This window comes from Lagenorhynchus albirostris, chromosome 19 (assembly GCF_949774975.1).
Source record: "Lagenorhynchus albirostris chromosome 19, mLagAlb1.1, whole genome shotgun sequence".
NCBI lineage: Eukaryota > Metazoa > Chordata > Mammalia > Artiodactyla > Delphinidae > Lagenorhynchus > Lagenorhynchus albirostris.
Window position 1 is genome coordinate 46,923,305 of NC_083113.1, and position 18,581 is coordinate 46,941,885.

The following is an 18,581-nucleotide window of genomic DNA, read 5'->3' on the forward strand; positions in this document are numbered from 1 at the left end:
AAAGCCCGTGATGTAACGCGCGTGGTGCACTGTGAGGACTGAAAGCCCGTGATGTAACGCGCGTGGTGCACTGTGAGGACTGAAAGCCCGTAATGTAACGCGCGTGGTGCACCGACGCAGTTCTGGTACAAAATAGGCGGTTAGTGAATGGTAGTTACTGTTACTGTTAGTGACAGAGTGAAGACTAGAACCCTGGGCCCGTGTGCTTTCCATGAAATCAAGAGTGGAGATGGCACCTTGCCTTCTTTCCTTTGGGCAAACTGTCTCATTTTGTCTGTCCTCTCTTCTTGCACCCCTGTGCTCCCCCAGATTCCAGGTCATTGTGGAAATGTTGAAACCGGAGAAGCCCGACCTAGGTGTCACCTTAAAGGGCCTTGATTATATTGATGTGCTGTCTGCCTCCAAGAAAGACTACAAGCTGAACTTCTTTTCCCACAAGGAGGGACTGTACACAGCAAAGGTATCCACCTGTTAAGGGCACTGCCCTGGGACCCCAGAGGTTTGACCCTGAGGCTGATGAGCCCCGTGTTGGGAGTGAAGATGCCCTCTCACAGCCAGCCTAGCATCATCCTGTTAGGCTGACCATTTAGAGGGACCAGGCAAAGGCATTCAGGATTCCCAGACTCTTCAAGATGAGACCAGATTGCAGGGCTAGCCAGCCAACGTGTAGGTCCATTCCAAGCCTTCAAGGTGGCAGAATCATGAAAATCTCTAAGCAGTAGGTAACAGTGGAAGAGCAAACACCAGACCACAAAAATAGTAACAAAAGATCCCTTTTCTGAGGGCTTATAGAGTGTCCAGCATCATGCTGAGCCCTTGACACAGCTAGTAACATCAGAGCCAGGATTCAGCTTAGAGCCATCGACTCTAAGACTCCTCAGGGTCTTTCACACGTGAGCGGTTTGTCCTAATTCATTCGTCAATTGAACAAGCATCTCTTGAGCACATGCGCCATATGCTATACACTATGTGCTGGTAATGCAGCAATGATCAAAAGTAGGCACAGTCTCTGTTCTCCTGGAACACACAGTCCAGTGGAGGGAGATGGACATTCATCAAATAATTGCACTATGAATGCATACTTATAAAATGGCCTAAGTGCTGTAAAGAAAAGGAGCATATGGGTCAGTGGCTCACTGAGAGGTCAGGGCTGAAGAGAATTACAGAGGAATTACCCGCTTACAGGTGGTACTTGAAGCCAAGATGGAGGATGGAACCACCTAGGGAAAGATTTTAAAGTGAAAAAGTAGCACGTGAGCACAAAGAAACGACAAGAATAAAAGGCAATAATAACAAGTACTGGCAAGGGTGTGCAGAACATGAATCCTTCACGCAGTGCTGGTGGGAGTGTAAATAGTGCAGCTGCTTTAGAAGACAGTCAGGCAGTTCCTCAAATGGATAAACATAGAGTTACCATAGAATTCAGCAATTTATACCCAAAATAGGTGAAAACGTACGTCCACACAAAAACCTGTACGTAAATGTTCATAGCATCATTATTCATAAAAGCCAAAAAATGGAAACAACCTAAATTTCCATCAATTTAATGAATAGATAAATACAATGGAATATTATTTGGCAATAAAAAGTAATGGGGGGCTTCCCTGGTGGCGCAGTGGTTGAGAGTCCGCCTGCCGATGCAGGGGACACGAGTTCGTGCCCCGGTCCGGGAAGATCCCACATGCCACGGAGCGGCTGGGCCCGTGAGCCATGGCCACTGAGTCTGCGCGGCCGGAGCCTGTGCTCCGCAACGGGAGAGGCCACAACAGTGAGAGGCCCGCGAACCGCAAAAAAAAAAAAAAGTAATGGGAACAAAGTACTGATTCATGCAACACTGAAATGAACGCTGAAAACATTATGCTAAGTGAACGAAGTCAGTCACAAATGGCCACATATTATATGATTTTGTTTAAATGAAATGTCCAGAATAGGCAAATCTATAGGAACAGAAAGTAGACTAGTGGTGCGTAGGACTATAAGGGATGGATTTGGGGAAGTGGGAATGATTGTTACTGGGGACAGGGCTTCTTTTGGGGGTGGTGAAAATGTTCTAAAATTGAGTGTGGGGATGGTTGGATCACTTTGTGAATGTATTAAAAAAGCACTAAATTGTACACTTTAAATGGGTGAAATGGGTATAGCATGTGAATTGTACCTCAATAAAGCTGAACGGAAATATGAGACATAAAATATATATCAAGAGGTTCTAATACCCATCTAATAGGAGCTCCCGAAACAGAAAAACAAGGTAATAAAAGGAAGAAAATACTCTATGAAATAATTGAAGAAAAAAAATGTCCAGAGCTATTTGACAAAGTCTGAGTCTTCTAACTGAAGGAATCCACCAAGTTGCCAACCAAGGAAAAACAGACTCACATCTAAGTACATGAGAACAAAATTTCAGAAAACTGGGATAAAAGAGAAAGTCCTAAATAATTCTAGAGAAAATAGATGGAAGTAATATTCACAATAACATCAGATTTCTCATGGCAACACTGAATACCAAAAGCAATAGGGTAAGCTATTCAAACTGTTTAGAATGACTTTCAATTTCGAATGCTTTTTCCAGACAAGACTATCATGAGAGCAAAATAAAGACACTTTTAAACATGCAAAGACTCAAAGTAACCAACCCATATACACAATCCCTATCTGAAAGAAGTGCTACAAAATTTAAAAATTTTCTTTTTTTCTTTTTATAATTTGTACACAATTTATGTTTACGTTAACAGATACAGTGGAAAATATGAAACATTAATTCTAATTAGCAAAATGATTCCTCTTATAAATGAATCCAAGAGGAAAGTACAGGATACAATGAACAAAGAATCAAAATTAAGTTGATAGGTAATTTCAAGTAATTGCTGAAAAGAAATCTGAAATTAATATTTCATGTGACCTCAATATAGGAAATAGCAAGGGGAGGGATAAAATAAGGCAATGAAAAAAATTTTCTTTCGTTTGGAAGCAAATGGGGAGATAAGAGATTTTCTCATTCATAGAGAAGGGTAGGAAGAGAATTAGAGCTATTTGTAAACTGTAGGTATGAACAGAAAAATACCAGTAAATATATTTATTAAAATACAAGTGAAGGGACTTCCCTGGTGGTGCAGTGGTTAAGAATCCACCTGCCAATGCAGAGGACACGGGATCGATCCCTGGTCCGGGAAGATCCCACATTGCCGCGGAGCAACCGTGCGCCACAACTACTGAGCCTGCGCTCTAGAGTCTGTGCGCCTAGAGCCCGTGCTCTGCAACAAGAGAAGCCACTGCAATAAGAAGCCCGTGCACCACAACGAAAAGTAGCCCCAGCTCGCCGCAACTAGAGAAAGCCCATGCACAGCAATGAAGACCCAACGCAGCCAAAAATATAAATAAAGAAATAAATTTATTTTTTAAAAAATAAATAAACTACAAGTAAAATTTTGGGTAAAAATGACAACAAACCCAGATCACAGGATCTCTTTACAGTAACATATATACTGAAATGAACAATAACAACCTAAAAGTGTTTTAAAAGTCAAAAACACTTTTACTTCTGGTTATGTTGGAGTAACTAGACCCTCACGATGAACAACCATAAAACTGGACAAAATATCTGAGGTAACTCTTCTTAAGCATCAGACAGCAGGCAGCACAATACTGCAGTCCATCAGAGAGAAGAGAAACCTATGCAGTGAGTCCTGTGATTGTCCTCTCTGGCTTGTGACAATTTCCTGACTGCTGTGTTGTCAGCTCTAGAGCAACTACTAAAAATCTATTATTTAAAAATATAGGTAAGAAGCCAGTAGAGGAAATGAAATATATTACAAAAGATTACACATTGATCCAAAAGAAGGCAGGAAAGTAGCAAGCAAGGAATGAAAAAATAAGAGACAAATGGAAAAGAAATAGCAAAAGGGCTGGCTTCAACCCAAACACATAAATGATTGCTTTAAATGTAAAAGACTAAACACTCCAATTAAAATACAGAGGGTATCAGAGCACTCTCAATTTAAAGACAGGAAGAGATTGAAAGTAAAAAGGCAGGTATGTAAAGAACTATTACCACCTACTGTAATAAGATAAACAGCTCAAGGCATTAAAAAAAGCAAAAAACTGGAGTAGACTCTAGGTCACAGAAGTAAATATGTGAATGACCAAGAAGCGCATGAGAAAATGCTCAACATCATCAGTCATCCAGGGAAAGAACTGAAAAAGGGGAGCAGCTTATCAACAGGTCAGACACAGGGGTGAGGGGACAACGCACTGCAGTTACAAGTGTGAGCTCTGGAGTCAGGCCAGCCTGGGTTCTAATCCTGGTTCTGATACCACTCTGCAGGTGACAAGGTAATAACTTGCTAAGCCCGTTTGCTCATGTTTAGAAAAACCAGTGAGGGGAATAGTCATTGTTGCCTACAAGCTGTATGAATTAAATAAGTACTTCCAGTGCCTAGTACACAGTAATCAAGTGTTAGATGCTATCATTATCATTATTGTTATTATTAACTATTCCAGCAGCAGCAGGAATTGGAGTGAAGCCCACCACAACATGAACCTCTTGAGGTCTTGCTTGTTCTCCAGGGCCACTCAGCTGTCCCCACTGGGGACACCATCTTCAGCACTAGATGGTGCTGCTCTAGCCTCTCCTAAAGCAACCCAGGCTCCTTCATGCTCTCTCACCTGGGAGAAGCCAGAGCGGAATACCTGAAGAGAAGGGCTGGCTGGCAGGGTTCACAGGGGCTGGGAGGGCCTGTGTCAGCCTGGTCCCTGTGCTTCACGCACTGCGAACAGGGAGAAGGATCGTGTAGACGGCGGAGGACCCTGGGCTAACCCCTCTGCTCTGCCCCACTTCCTCCCACTCTCTCTGTGAACCCAGGTGATCTTCCGAAACGAGGTGACCAACGAGTTCCTATACTACGTGGTGAGTTTCAAGGTCATCCCTTCAGGCATCATCAAAACCATCGAGATGGTGAGCCCTGTCCGGCAAAGCACGTCGGCCTCCATCAAGGTGGAGAACCCCCTGCCCTACTCGGTGACCTTCTCCACGGAATGCAGGGTGCCCGACATCAGCCTGCCCTCCCAGTTTGTGGTGCCGGCCAACTCTGAGGTATGGCCCTGCCTGCCAGGGGCTCCCCGCCCCCATATCCGTGCTGGAGGCTCCGCCCAGGGGGCCTCTGGATCCACGTTCTGCATCCCTTAGTTGGGCCAGCCTTGGCGGTGGTCGGGAGGGCAGGGGATGATCGACTGGTCGACAGCGCTCCTGTTCTCTCCTTTCCTCTGCTGCCCAAGTCCTCACATAAACCAGGGCCACATAGAGCTTCGGTTCAGGCATGTAAAAGGGACTTGTCTCTATTATGTGTTTGTTTGCCTTGCTCAAATTTAAAATATTCTTCTTGTTTTTCCTAATTACAAAAGTCACATAGAATATATGTGGTGAAAAGGACAGCAAGGGACACATAATAGTGTATCAAGTGTACAACACACACATTTGTCTATGTGCTTGTTTATGCGCAGACCACTTCAGGGAGGTGGCCCAAGAAGACTTTGACAGTGGTTGGGCAGACATGGCCCGGAGTTATGAACTGGTGGGAAGATAAATGCTCTTTTCATCAGTTTGTCACTCCAAACTCTCACTGTCCGGATTCCATCAGAATCTCTTCTGTTTCCCCAGCTTCAGCCCACCAGGCCTGTTCCCTGCACTCCCACTCTGTCTCTTCCTTCACTTTCAGAATCTAGTTATCTGTTTTGTTCTTCAGAGAGAGTCTCCATGCCCTTTATTTTATTGTATTTTTATATTTTTCACTGTGAACGATACAGAAAAGTATATAAAACATACATATACATATATGTATGTGTACATATAAACATGTATATGCATGCAAACATGTTTGTTTAAACAAAAAAATATGAAATAAATATCTGTTAAACCAATACCCAGGCCAAGAAATTAAAACCTGCCACCTCCCCAGACACCCCTCTCTCCCTGACTCCTAAAAGTTGCCACTATCCTTATTTTGTAATGATCATGTCTTGCTTTTAAGCAATATAGTTTAGTTTTGCCTGTTTTTGAACTTTATGCAAAAGAAATCATACTATATACATTCTGTAATGTTTCATTTCTTTCGCTCAGAGTTCTGAATTGTGACGGTCCTCCATGCCGTTGCCCACAGCTGAGGTTCATTCATCCTCACCGCTGTAGACTATCCTAAATGACTAGACCACAATTTAGATCTCCATCCTACTATGGCCAGACATTTGTGTTGGTTTCAACATTTGGCTATCGTGGAAAATGCTGCTATGGTTCTTTTTGCACAAGCGCCCTCTTGATGCACATGCGCCTGTATCTCTCCACAGTGTACACCCGGGAGTGGAATCCCTGGGTCATAGGATGCGCCTGCCTCTAACTGCCAATCAGTAGATAACTGCCAATCAGCAATGAGAGTTCACCAACCCTTGGTATTGTCAGAATTTTTTAAAGTTTACCAATCTGATAGACTCTTCATAAACTGATAACTCCCTTTTTACATACAGATTGATTTTAGTTGAGTAATAGTCTGTGTAGGAGATTTGCCTCTGTGCTCATGAATGAGAATGGACCACAGTTTTCCTTCCTCATACTCTTTGTTCAGTTTGGGTGTCACTTTTGCTAATTTTCTCACTTTCTCAATTCTGTGAAAGAGTTTATAAAAGATTGAAATTATGTCTTCTTTGAACTCACTGGTGAAGCCACTGAGAACTGGTGTTTTCTTTGTGGGAAGATCATCTACTACTGATTTAATTCTTTCAGTGGGTTATTGGACTATTTAGATGTTCTGTTTCTTCTTGAGTCAGTAATAAGAGCCCTTCCATTTCATCGATATACTGAAAATATTGGTATAACATTGTTACTATCCTCTTATTACCTTTTTTTTTGCTTTTTGATTTTTTTGGTACTCAAAAAACCCTCATTTTTTAAAATTAATTTTTATTGGAGTATAGTTGCTTTACAATGTTGTGTTAGTTTCTGCTGTACAGTAAAGTGAATTAGCTATACATATACGTATATCCCCTCTTTTTTGGATTTCCTTCCCATTTAGGTCACCACAGAGCATCAAGCAGAGTTCCTCTGCTTCTCATTAATTATCTGTCGTATACATAGTAGTGTATATATGTCAATCCCAGTCTCTCAATTCATCCCACCCCCGGTATCCATACATCCGTTCTCTACATCTGTGTCTCTATTTCTGCTTTGCAAATAAGTTCATCTGTATCATTTTTCCAGATTCCACAAATAAGTGATATTATATGATATTTGTTTTCCTCTTTCTGACTTACTTCACTCATTCTCTAGGTCCATCCATTTCTCTGCAAGTTGCACAATTCCGTTCCTTTTTATGGCTGAGTAATATTCCATTGTATATATGTACCACGTCTTCTTTATCCATTCTTCTGTTGATGGACATTTAGGTTGCTTCCATGTCCTGGCTATTGTTAATAGAGCTGCAATGCACATTGGGGTGCATGTGTCTTTTTGAATCGTTTTCTCAAGGTATATGCCCAGTAGTGGGATTGCTGGATCATATGGTAGCTCTATTTTTAGTTTTTTAAGGAACCTCCATACTGTTCTCCATAGTGGCTGTATCAGTTTACATCCCCACCAACAGAGCAAGAGGGTTCCCTTTTCTCCACACCCTCTCCAGCATTTATTGTTTGTAGAGTGTTTGATAATGGCCATTCTGACTGGCGTGAGGTCATACCTCATTGTAGTTGTGATTTGGAGTTCTCTAATAATTAGTGATGCTGAGCATCTTTTTGTGTGTTTGTTGGCCATCTGTATGTCTTCTTTGGAGAAATGTCTATTTAGGTCTTCCACCCATTCTTCGATTGAGTTGTTTGTTTTTCTTGATATTGAGCTGCATGAGCTGTTGGTATATTTTGGAGATTGATCCCTTGTCATTTGCTTTGCTTGCAAATATTTTCTCCCATTCTAAGGGTTGTCTTCTCGTTTTATGGTTTCCTTTGCTGTGCAAAAGCTTTTAAGTTTAATTAGGTCCCATTTGTTTATTTTTGTTTTTATTTTCACTACTCTAGGAGGTGGGTCAGAAAAGATCTTACTGTGATTTATGTCAAAGAGTGTTCTGCCTATGTTTTCCTCTAAGACGTTTTATAGTGTCCAGCCTTACTTTTAGGTCTTTAATCTATTTTGAGTTTATTTTTGTGTATGGTGCTAGGAGGTGTTCTGATTTCATTCTTTTACATGTAGCTGTCCAGTTTTCCCAGCACCACTTATTGAAGAGAGTGTCAAAAAAAGCTTCATTTTTAATTTAGCTTTCTGACTCTGTGCTTTTGCCTTCAATACTTTCTCAACGATTTTCTTCTCCTCAATAAGGAGAGCATGTTTGATCCTGTCACTGACACATTTAGCACACAGGGAGCTACCAGAGGCCCGGCTGACGTGTTTTTTCATTTTAGACAACCTCATAAGAACTTTAGGTCTCACAGCACGAATCTTATTACCTTTTTTATGTGACGTCCCCTTTTCATTTCTAATATTGGTTATTGTGCCTTCTCTCTTTGTTTCTTGATCAACCTTGCTAGAGGTTTCTCAACTGTTTTGTTTTTTTTTTTCCAAAAAAGCATCTTTGGGCTTTGTTGTTACGCTCTATTGTATGGTTGCTTTCTAGTTGATTGATTTCCACTCTTACCTTTGTTATTCCCTTCCTTCTGCTTCCTTTGGGTTAGTGTTGCTTTAACTAATTTCAAAGATAAACACTTAGGGAATTAACTTATAGTCTTCTTTATTTTCTAATATACACACTTAAGATTATAAATCTCCCACTAAGTACTGCTTTAGCTGCAGCATACAAGTTTTTATATTTATATGTAGTATTTTTTATCATTAAGTTCAAAAGTGTTCTAATTTTCACTATTATTAATACTTCTTTTTTGACTCCTGGTTTATTAGAAGTTTCTTAATGTTCAAAGATGTGGATTTTTCTAGTTACCACTTTTTAAAATTATTTTGTGGTCAGAGAATATATTCCATATTATTTCCGTACTCTAGAATTTTTTTAGACATGCTCTATGGCCCAATATAGTCTTTTTTTAAAATCCTCCTTCTCTTTTTGAAAAGAATGTATTTGCTGTTTTGTTGTTCAGTTTTCTTTACCCTTACTGATAGTTTTGTCTGCTTGTTTAATCAGTTTTAGGAGAATATATTAACATATACTACTATGATTGTGTATCTGTCTATCTTTGTAGTTCTGTCATGTTTTGCTTTATGTATATACTTTGAAGCTATATTACTAGTTAAATAAAAATTATAATATCTTTCTGGTGACTTGAAACTCTTTTCATTATAAAGTGATCTTCCTTGTCTGTAGTAACACTTTTTGCCTTAAAATCTATTTTGTCTAATATTAATATAGGTTTCTTTTGGTTAGCATTTGCATGGTGTGGGGTTTTTTTAATCATCATACTTTCAATCTTTCTCTATCCGTATAATCTAAACGTGTCTCTTATAAACGGTGTACAGATGAGATGGATTTGGTTTTTTAACCCAGTCTAGCAAGGCTTCCTTTTCACTTGAGCATTCACATCATTTATATTGAGTGTAAATAGTGACATATTCAGGTGTACATGCAAATCTGTACTTTCTGTTTATCTTATCTGTTCTATGTTTTCTTTTTCTCTTTGTTTTGTAGTGATCTCTTCCTGGCATGTCTTCATTGTCTATAGCAATATTATTCTGCTCATCATTCACCTTTTTTATTCCTTTTCTGTTGTTCATTCTAACTTTTTCCATGCTTTTAGAAGGAAAAGGTGGCCCTGGATACCTTTTGTAGCTTCACGTAACTAAGATTCTCTCTTCTGTTGTTACCACAAATATTTTTTAAAATACAGCTTTGTACTTTTTAGGGTTTTTTTTTTCCTTTTTTCTCCCCACCTTTATCTGAGCTTTATCTTTCCTTTGCCCTAAGTGTCTCAGTCACAGTCAAATAGATTCTACTCTCAGAGGTTTCTCTCAGCACAAGGTTTTGTCTTAGAAGGTAGTTTAAGTAACTTGGTTTTAAGCTGCCCCACGTCACCCAATCTTATTGTGACATGTTTGCAGTTAGCGATAAACGAGAGCCTGAGATCATCCTTCCAGCTTAGGCTGCTGTTGTCAGTTGTCCCGTCGAGTTTCCCAGGTTGAGTGGGACCCTCCATCTAGGGTGATTCTCTGGCTCTCAGACTGATGTTCCTTTGCTCTCTCTCCCACTCCTCCCATACAGTGGCTTACTCACACCAGTCTCATGGCTGTGAGTAATCAGCCCTACTCACCCATCTTTTGGAGTTGGTAGCTTATCTTTTCACTTAGTTATGTTATAGATGTTGTCGTTAAGCTGGTTGGTCTGAGTGTTTTGTGGGGGTTTGGGAAGACTGTGCAGCGGCTGCTGCTATCATCTTGCTCAAAACCTGACTGGTTTTAATGTATGACGTGAGGCAAGAGTCAAGTTTCCTTTTTCTCCAAGTGAATATAAATCATCTCAGACTGTGTTACTACAAAGACCGTCTTTTCCGCACTGATTTACACGGCCATTTGTGAAATAAATCAAGTGTCCATATATGTATGGATCTGTTCTAGGTTTCCTATAATATAATAATGACTCAATTTCTGAACTTGTACCAATACCACGGCATCCTAATTATTACAGTTTTATAGTATAGTTTGATATATGGCCAAGCAAGCAATCACTCTAGCTTTATATTAAGACTTAATAATCTCTTATATTCTTTTTTTTCAAGAGTACCTTAGCAAGCATAGCATTGCATTTTTGGCCCTTTGCATTTCCATATATATATTTAAATCAGCTTGTCAAGTTCCTTTAAAAAAAAAACTCTGTTGGGATTTTGATTGGGATTAAATTAAGTCTATAGATTATTTTAAGAATGTATATGTTTTCTGGGGTATTCCCTGGTGGTCCAGTGGTTAAAACTCCACACTTTCACTGTCAAGGGCCTGGGTTCAATCCCTGGTCGGGGAATTAAGATCCCACAAGCTGCGTGGTGCAGAAGGAAAAAAAAAAGAATGTATAAGTTTTCTGTTGATCCACAACAAATTATTCCAAAACTCAGCAACTTAAAACAACAGACATTTATTACCTCCACAGTTTCTGAGGATCAGGAATCTAAGAGCAGCCGCCTAACCGGGTGGTTTTGGCTCAGGGGCTTTCATGAGGATGTCAGTTGTCAGCCAGGACTCTAGGCATCCCTAGGCTTGACTGGGGCTGGATAATCTGCTTCCAAACTCACTCATGTGGTTGGTTGTTGGAAAGGTCCTAGTTGCTTGCTGGCTGTTAGCTGGAGGCTTCAGTTCCTCACCATGTGGCCTCTCCCGCGAGCTGCTTTCAACGAGGCAGCTCACGTACCTTAGAGTGAACGATCTAAAAGAAAGCGAGGGGACTTCCCTGGTGGCGCAGTGGTTAAGAATCCGCCTGCCAATGCAGGGGACCCAGGTTTGATCCTGGGCCGGGAAGATCCCACATGCCACGGAGCAACTAGGCCCATGCACCACAACTACTGAGCCCGCACGCCACAACTGCTGAGCCCGCGTACCACAACTACTGAAGCCTGCATGCCTAGAGCCCGTGCTCTGCAGCAAGAGAAGCCACCGCGATAAGAAGCCCGCACACCGCAACGAAGAGTAGCCCCCGCTCACCGCAACCAGAGAAAGCCCGCGCGCAGCAACGAAGACCCAACGCAGCCAAAAATATTAAAAATTAAAAAAATAAAAGAAAGTGAGGCAGCAAAGAAGAAAGAGCATGCACAAGACAGAAACCACAGTCTTTTCCTCTTAATCTCAAAAGTGACACGCCATCTCTTCTGCCACATACTTGTGGTCACATAGACCAACCTGGTTCAGTGTGGGAGAGGACTATACAAGGGTGTGAATACCAGGAAGTAGGGGTTACTGGGGGCCATCTTGGAGCCTGTCTGTCATAGGCGAGAATTTGAATCTTTATAGTATTGAGATTTCCAATCCATGAGCAAATCTCCATTAAGTCTTCTTTAATTTCTCTCAATAATGTTTTTTGTTTTCTACGTAGAGGCTTTACTCATCTTTTATTAGATTTATTTCTAGGTTTTGTATATTTTGATGCTATTATAAATAGCATCTTTTTAAATTTTCATATTCTAAATATTTGTTGCAATCATTTAGAAATGTAACTGATTTTTGTATATCACCTTTTACCCAAACAGCTTATAAATAAAATTCACTTAATAATAATTTAAATTGTAGATTCTTGTATTTTGTACATGTACAACCATATCATCTGTAAGTAATTACAATTTTGTTTCTTCCGTTCTAAACCTTTTCCTTTAAGTACTTTTTCATGCCTTATAGGGCTATCTAGGACCTCCAGAACAATGTTGACCAGAAAGGCAACAGAAGGCATTGTCTTGTTCCTGATCCTGAAGGGAAAGCTTTCAAAGTTTCACCATTTATTATGATGTTTGTTTTGGGTTTCTTATAGGTACCCTTTATCAGATTAAGGGTATCTCCTTCTATTCCTAGTTTGCTAAGAGCTTTTTTAAAAACACTATGAATGGATGTTGAGTTTTATCAAATACTTTTACTGCATCTATTGAGATGCTCATTTGATTGTTTTCCTTTTAATTTGTCAATGTGGCAACTGATTGGTTTTTCCAGTGTTAAACCAACTTTTCATTCATGGAATAAGCCCAACTTAGTCATGTAGTATTCTCTTTTTTATATGTTGCTGGATCAGTTGGATAACATTTTTATTAGACATTTTGTATATATGTTCAGTAGGGAAACTAGCATCCAATTTTCCTTTCTCCTTGTTGGATTCTGATGCCAAGTTGAGGTAGGTTTCCTCTTTTTCTTTTCTCTGGAAGAACTTGTGGAATATTAGATTGGTAGAACTTAAAAGTAAAGCTTTGTGATCTGGAATTTTGTTAAGGGAAATTTTTTGTTTTATTAGTGATTAAATATCTTTCATGGTTATAGGACTATATGGGTTTTCTTTATCTTTTTGAGTCTGTTTCTGTAATTTATATTTGTTTATACATTTGTCCATTTTCATCCAAATTTTTTTAATTGTGGTAAGATCATGTAAATTTTTGTACTGTATTCTCTGTTAAACATCTACAGTAATTTTAGTGGTATCCTCTTTATTTTATTGTTCAGGAAGAAGTAGTTTTCTTTTGTTTTTTTTTTATAAATTTAATTTATTTTATTTTTGGCTGTACTGGGTCTTCGTTGCTGCATGCGGACTTTCTCTAGTTGTGGCGAGCAGGGGCTACACTTCGTTGCAGTGCACGGGCTCCTCATTGCAGTGGCTTCTCTTGTTGTGGAACACGGGCTCTAGGTACACGGGCTTCAGTAGTTGTGGCTCACGGGCTTAGCTGCTCCGTGGCGTGTGGAATCTTCCCAGACCAGGGCTCAAACCATGTCCCCTGCATTGGCAGGTAGATTCTTAACCACTGCGCCACCAGGGAAGCCCAAAAGTAGTTTTTTTTTAAAAAACAAAAACAACAATACCTACTCATGATAAAAACAAAATTTTAACCCTACAAAAGTACATGAAATAGAAAGTAAAAGTCCCCACAGTCCCATTTCCCCCATCCTAAGATAACTACTGGTAACAATTCGACATACCCTTGTCTCTTTTCTGTACATACATAGACATAATCTTCTTCACAAAAATAAGCTCATATACATTTCTAGAGCTTTATATACATTTCTAGAACCTTCTTTCTTCCACTTAAAATATTACCAGCACCTTTTATTTCAACGCTTAGAGCTTTGCCTCTTCCTTTGTAATGGCTACGTAATATTCCACTGACGTGAATAAAGAATACTTTATTTACCCAGTCTCTTACTGCTAATGCATTTGAATTGTTTCCATTGTTTTGCTATTATAAGCAGTACTCCTTGGTTCTTGTTTTGTTTTGCTTTGGATGATAATAGAGGAAGGAGAAGGCCTCCCCCAAATGATGATAGGACCCAGGAAACTGTTCAGAGATGGGCTACGAGCAAAGAAAGAACTGCCTGACCTTCAGCCCTCCTGCCCCTCCAGCCCACCCACCCCCATCTCCATAATTATGCTTCTCAAGAGAGGATCCAGTACCTTTTTTTAGATTCAAAGAGATTCCAGATATAGAAATACCCAGACTAGGGAAAGGTAGAAGGGGTCCAGAGGAGGAAAAGTGGGCTGGTTTGGACAGAGGTCCCCCAGGCTCAAGGTCAGTATGAGCATCTGCTACCAACCTGCTGTGAGGTCACCGGGGGGCAGAGGATGGGTCAGACGTTCAGTGTCACCCGAGCCTTCATCTTCTATTGCAGGGCACATTCTCATTTGAATTCCAGCCCTTGAAAGCTGGAGAAACCTCCGGGAAACTAACACTGCACAACAGTGATTTGGGTTACTACCCATATGAGCTCAATTTGAAGACCACGCCAGCACTGCCTGAAAAGCCTCTCCACTTCCAGGCTGTTCTCGGCAGTGGCCAGAGCATCTTTGCCAAGTTCACCAATTACGCCCGGCAGAAGACAGAATACTACTGCAGGGTGAGCAGCCCCTGCCTCACCCTCTGCCCTATGCGTTCCAGAAGTCTGGGCTCCAAAATAATGGGAGGGGGACACGGCGGGTGCAGAAATGTGAAACTCAGACTCAAGTGCTTTATCTAGTTGGAAACTCCCAGCTAGAAACAAAGAGTACCAGGCCTGGGTTCTTCCTCACAGACTTTCTAGCGTAACAAGCTGGGGTTGGGGTAGGGGGAGTTTTGCTTCCCACAACATACTCAGTGGTCAGTACAGTGAGACAATAGAGCTTAGTGGTCATGAGTATCAGCTGTGGAATCCAGCAGACCTGGATTTGAATCCTGGCTTCACCGTTTACTCTTTGTATGAATAGTTTACTAACACTCTCACAGGATAGCTGTCAGGATTTTTAAATAGGTATATAAAACTAATCCTCGCCCATAGTAAGTGTTCCATATGTGTTAGCTATTAAATCAGTGTGAATATAGGATTAGCTACTGAAACAGAAAGCCCCGCAAACCAACAAAATAGTAGTTTATTCCTCTCTCAGATAGCAGTGTGGGCATAAGCAGTTTGGGCTGGAATGGCAGCTCCGTGACATCAGGCACCCAGACCCTTCTTTCCTGATGCTCTTCCCTCTATAGGGAGGTGCTGCGGTGCACACAGACCAAGATGGTTTATTGTGACATCCACACTGCAGCCAGCTACCTGGGGAAAACGGGGAAGCTGCATACATCACTGCCACTCACATTCCACTGAAGAAAACTTCATGTGACCACACCCAGCAACAAGGGGAGCTAGCAGTGTAGCCTTACACTGGGTGGCCGTGTGCCCAGTTATCATCAGAGTCCCATGGCCATGGTCACAAGGCATAGGCTCTATTTTTAACTGAGGTATAGTTGATGTACAGGATTTTATAAGTTTCAGGTGTACAACGTAGTGATTCATGATTTTTAAAGAGGCATAGGCTCTTGATCATCCCCATCCGTCAGGAGAAGCCTGGTTATTCTGTGGTAACAAACAGCCCCCACATCTCAGTAGCTTAAAACAACAAAGGTTTGCCTCCCATTCGTGCTTCTCTATCCAGGGAAGGTCAGCAGGGGACTCTGCTCATCACAGCCACCCGGGGATCCAGGCTGAGGGGCAACCACTATCTCAGATGTTTCCAGTCATAGCAGCAGAGGGGTGAAAAGACCCCAGAGGGACTTGCTCTGGCAAATAAATGCTCTAGTGTGGAAGGGACACCTTGCACTTCTCCTCTCAACTTATTGTCCAGAACTAGTCCCACCCGTCCACGAGGAGCCAGAGTCTCCGGTCCTCCAGGGGCAGTGGAAGGAAAGAAGCACGGGATACGGGGGGGCAGCACCCAGGACTGCCGCCCATATCATCCCGCTGTGTGTCTGTTTAACATCTCTTGGCCTTGGTTTCTCTGTAGTAAAACGGGGATAAACTAGTAACACCTACTCTTCAAGGGAGTTTTAAGGGCACAGCTTTTGTGTAACCTGCCCATCCTCACGCAAGCGTAGGTTGCTCATGGCGGAGGGTGGAGGGCTCGGGACGGACATGAACTGCTGGTTTGCTCTTCAGAGTCCTGGGTGAGCTGAGCGTGTTTGTTCTCCTTTCAGACCGACTGTCCAGACTTCCACACGGAAAAGTTCATCTCCGCGGCCCCCGGGGTGCAGGGCGGCACCGAGGCGAGTGTGGAGGTGTACTTCGAGCCCAGCCGCCTGGGCGAGAGCAAGGGCATCCTGAGCCTGTCATCGCTCGTGGGTGGCGAGTACATCATCCCCCTCTTCGGAGTGGCTCTGCCGCCCAAGCCGCAAGGCCCCTTCCTGATCCGAGCTGGGTGCAACATAGTCATCTCCTTCAAGAACGTCTTCTACCACCCGGTCACCTTCTCCTTCACGGTGGAGAACCCGGCCTTCTCTGTCCGCGCCATAGACTCCGTGAAGCCCAAGAAGATCAACAACATCACGGTCTACTTTGGAGGAAACCCATCAGGCAGCAAAACACCCATCACCAGCAAGCTGATTGTAGCCTGCCCTCCCGGCGAAGGCAGCGACACTGGAATTAAATGGGTTTATTACCTGAAGGGGATCACCCCCTAGTGGGAACCAGGGCCCGCGGCATCATGGAAAAGCCGTCTCCTCAGCCTTAATACCTATGTGTGGTTCTAGCCCTGCGAAGAATAGAGAAAATAATCAGAATTCTAAAGGTACTGTTTTATCCTCCAGTTCAATTACAGGGGCACTTATTTCTGCATTATATGAATTCCAGATATCTGTATGAAATATAGATATTCCATATTAAACATGGTAACTACACGAAACAGCTATATTTTACTTGACAAGGACAAGTCTCTTCATTTAGTCTCTTAATATATCTCCAAAGCCCAAGCACTATGTAATAATGCTCATGTTTAATAAGATGACACAGGTCTTACACTCATGACCTTCTATCATACAGCACTTAGCAGTGTATGACTCTGGGGCCCCTTTTTTTTTTGCGGTACGCGGGCCTCTCACTGCTGTGGCCTCTCCCGTTGTGGAGCACAGGCTCTGGACACGCAGGCTCAGCGGCCATGGCTCACGGACCCAGCCGCTCCGTGGCATGTGGGATCTTCCCGGACCGGGGCACGAACCCATGTCCCCTGCATCAGCAGGAGGACTCTCAACCACTGCGCCAACAGGGAAGCCCCAGAATCTGCATTTTAATGACACCTCCAGGGGGGTTGTGTGCACACTGCAGTGCAGAGCACTGCTTTAAAGGCACCAGCAGAACTTGAGACTTTGCTGAATCCACAGCCCTAACGCTCTTCATTAGAGCCCTGGAGAGGATTTCACCAACTCTGCTTTCAGACGAAGTGAATGAAATGGTTGCCCGCCCCGCAAAGTCCCTCCTCCCACCCACTCCCCAGAGGCAGAGCTGGGGGGAGGGGAGCAGTTGGCCCACCACCACCTTCTTCTAAACGGGTGCCTTTTCAACACTTCTAAACCTAGTATGATAAACAATCGTTAAGACTGCAGGAAAGACGGAGGAAGCCGCGTAGAAGTTGGCTAAAGCACCCACGGTCACAGTCGGAGCGTGATGAGACTCAAGATTCCTCTAACTGGGACTTCCCTGGTGCCGCAGTGGTTAGGAATCCGCCTGCCAATGCAGGGGACACGGGTTCGAGCCCTGGTCCGGGAAGATCCCACGTGCCACGGAGCAACTAAGCCTGTGCACCACAACTACTGAGCCTGCGCTCTAGAGCCCGCAGGCCGCAACTGCTGAGCCCGCGAGCCACAACTACTGAAGCCCGCTCACCTAGAAGTCTGTGCTCCACAGGAAGAGAAGCCACCGCAATGAGAAGCCCACACACCGCAACGAAGAGCAGCCCCCGCTCACCGCAACTAAAGAAAGCCCGTGCGCAGCAACAAAGACCCCACGCAGCCAAAAATTAATTAATTAATTTAAAAAAAAAAGATTCCTCTAACTGTGAAGGTCAGGACTCAGATATGTTCCCTTGGGGCTGCAGGGCTCCAGCCACCACCCCAGACACTGGCTGCTACAGAAACTGGCCACTTCCCAGTGTCACCACCTGCAAAATGGTGCCTTTAGGTGGCCAGGGGCAGCTCCCCTCCTTCATCCCCACCCCAAGCCACTGAGTCTAGAGCCCAAGCCTCAGTCAGGCCTGGAGTGAGGAGGCAGACGGGCCTCCCTGGGACCAAGCAACCAGCTCAGACCCTGCCCCAGCATGAACCCCCTTCCCGGATGACTTGAGATGGGGTACATCGCTTTCCTATAGGTGGTTCTTATGTTTTCTTGGCCTCAAAAAAGGCAATGACAAAATCGTTTCATATTGGCAAGTTTGGAATGTCGCTCAGCAGAGAGCTGAAGGGGAGGCTTAGTGAAAACAAGCATTCTGACGAAAGCTAATGGAAGTTACATTTGAAAGGACGCATTCTCAGCAAAGGAAACCAGGAGACATCTCACTGGGGGGTGTTCAGAAAATATCAGGGCCCAGGTGACACAATTCCAGAGACCATTGTGCACGGAAAACAACGTGAATGAGGCCCCCTGACACTCA

At 42.9% G+C, this 18,581-nt stretch overlaps 1 protein-coding gene across 2 annotated transcripts in view; it reads left to right on the forward strand.

The window, feature by feature from the left end:
• The window catches only part of HYDIN (HYDIN axonemal central pair apparatus protein), a 354,255-nt gene extending 337,464 nt beyond the window's left edge, over nucleotides 1-16,791 (forward strand). For both annotated transcript variants that reach the window (XM_060129934.1, XM_060129933.1), the window contains 4 exons: nucleotides 310-460; nucleotides 4,859-5,089; nucleotides 14,315-14,539; nucleotides 16,138-16,791. In XM_060129934.1, coding sequence (XP_059985917.1) covers nucleotides 310-460; nucleotides 4,859-5,089; nucleotides 14,315-14,539; nucleotides 16,138-16,620 — 1,090 coding nt within the window. In that variant the 3' untranslated portion in view covers nucleotides 16,621-16,791. The remainder of the gene's footprint in view (nucleotides 1-309; nucleotides 461-4,858; nucleotides 5,090-14,314; nucleotides 14,540-16,137) is intronic.
• The last annotated feature ends 1,790 nt before the right edge of the window (nucleotides 16,792-18,581 follow it).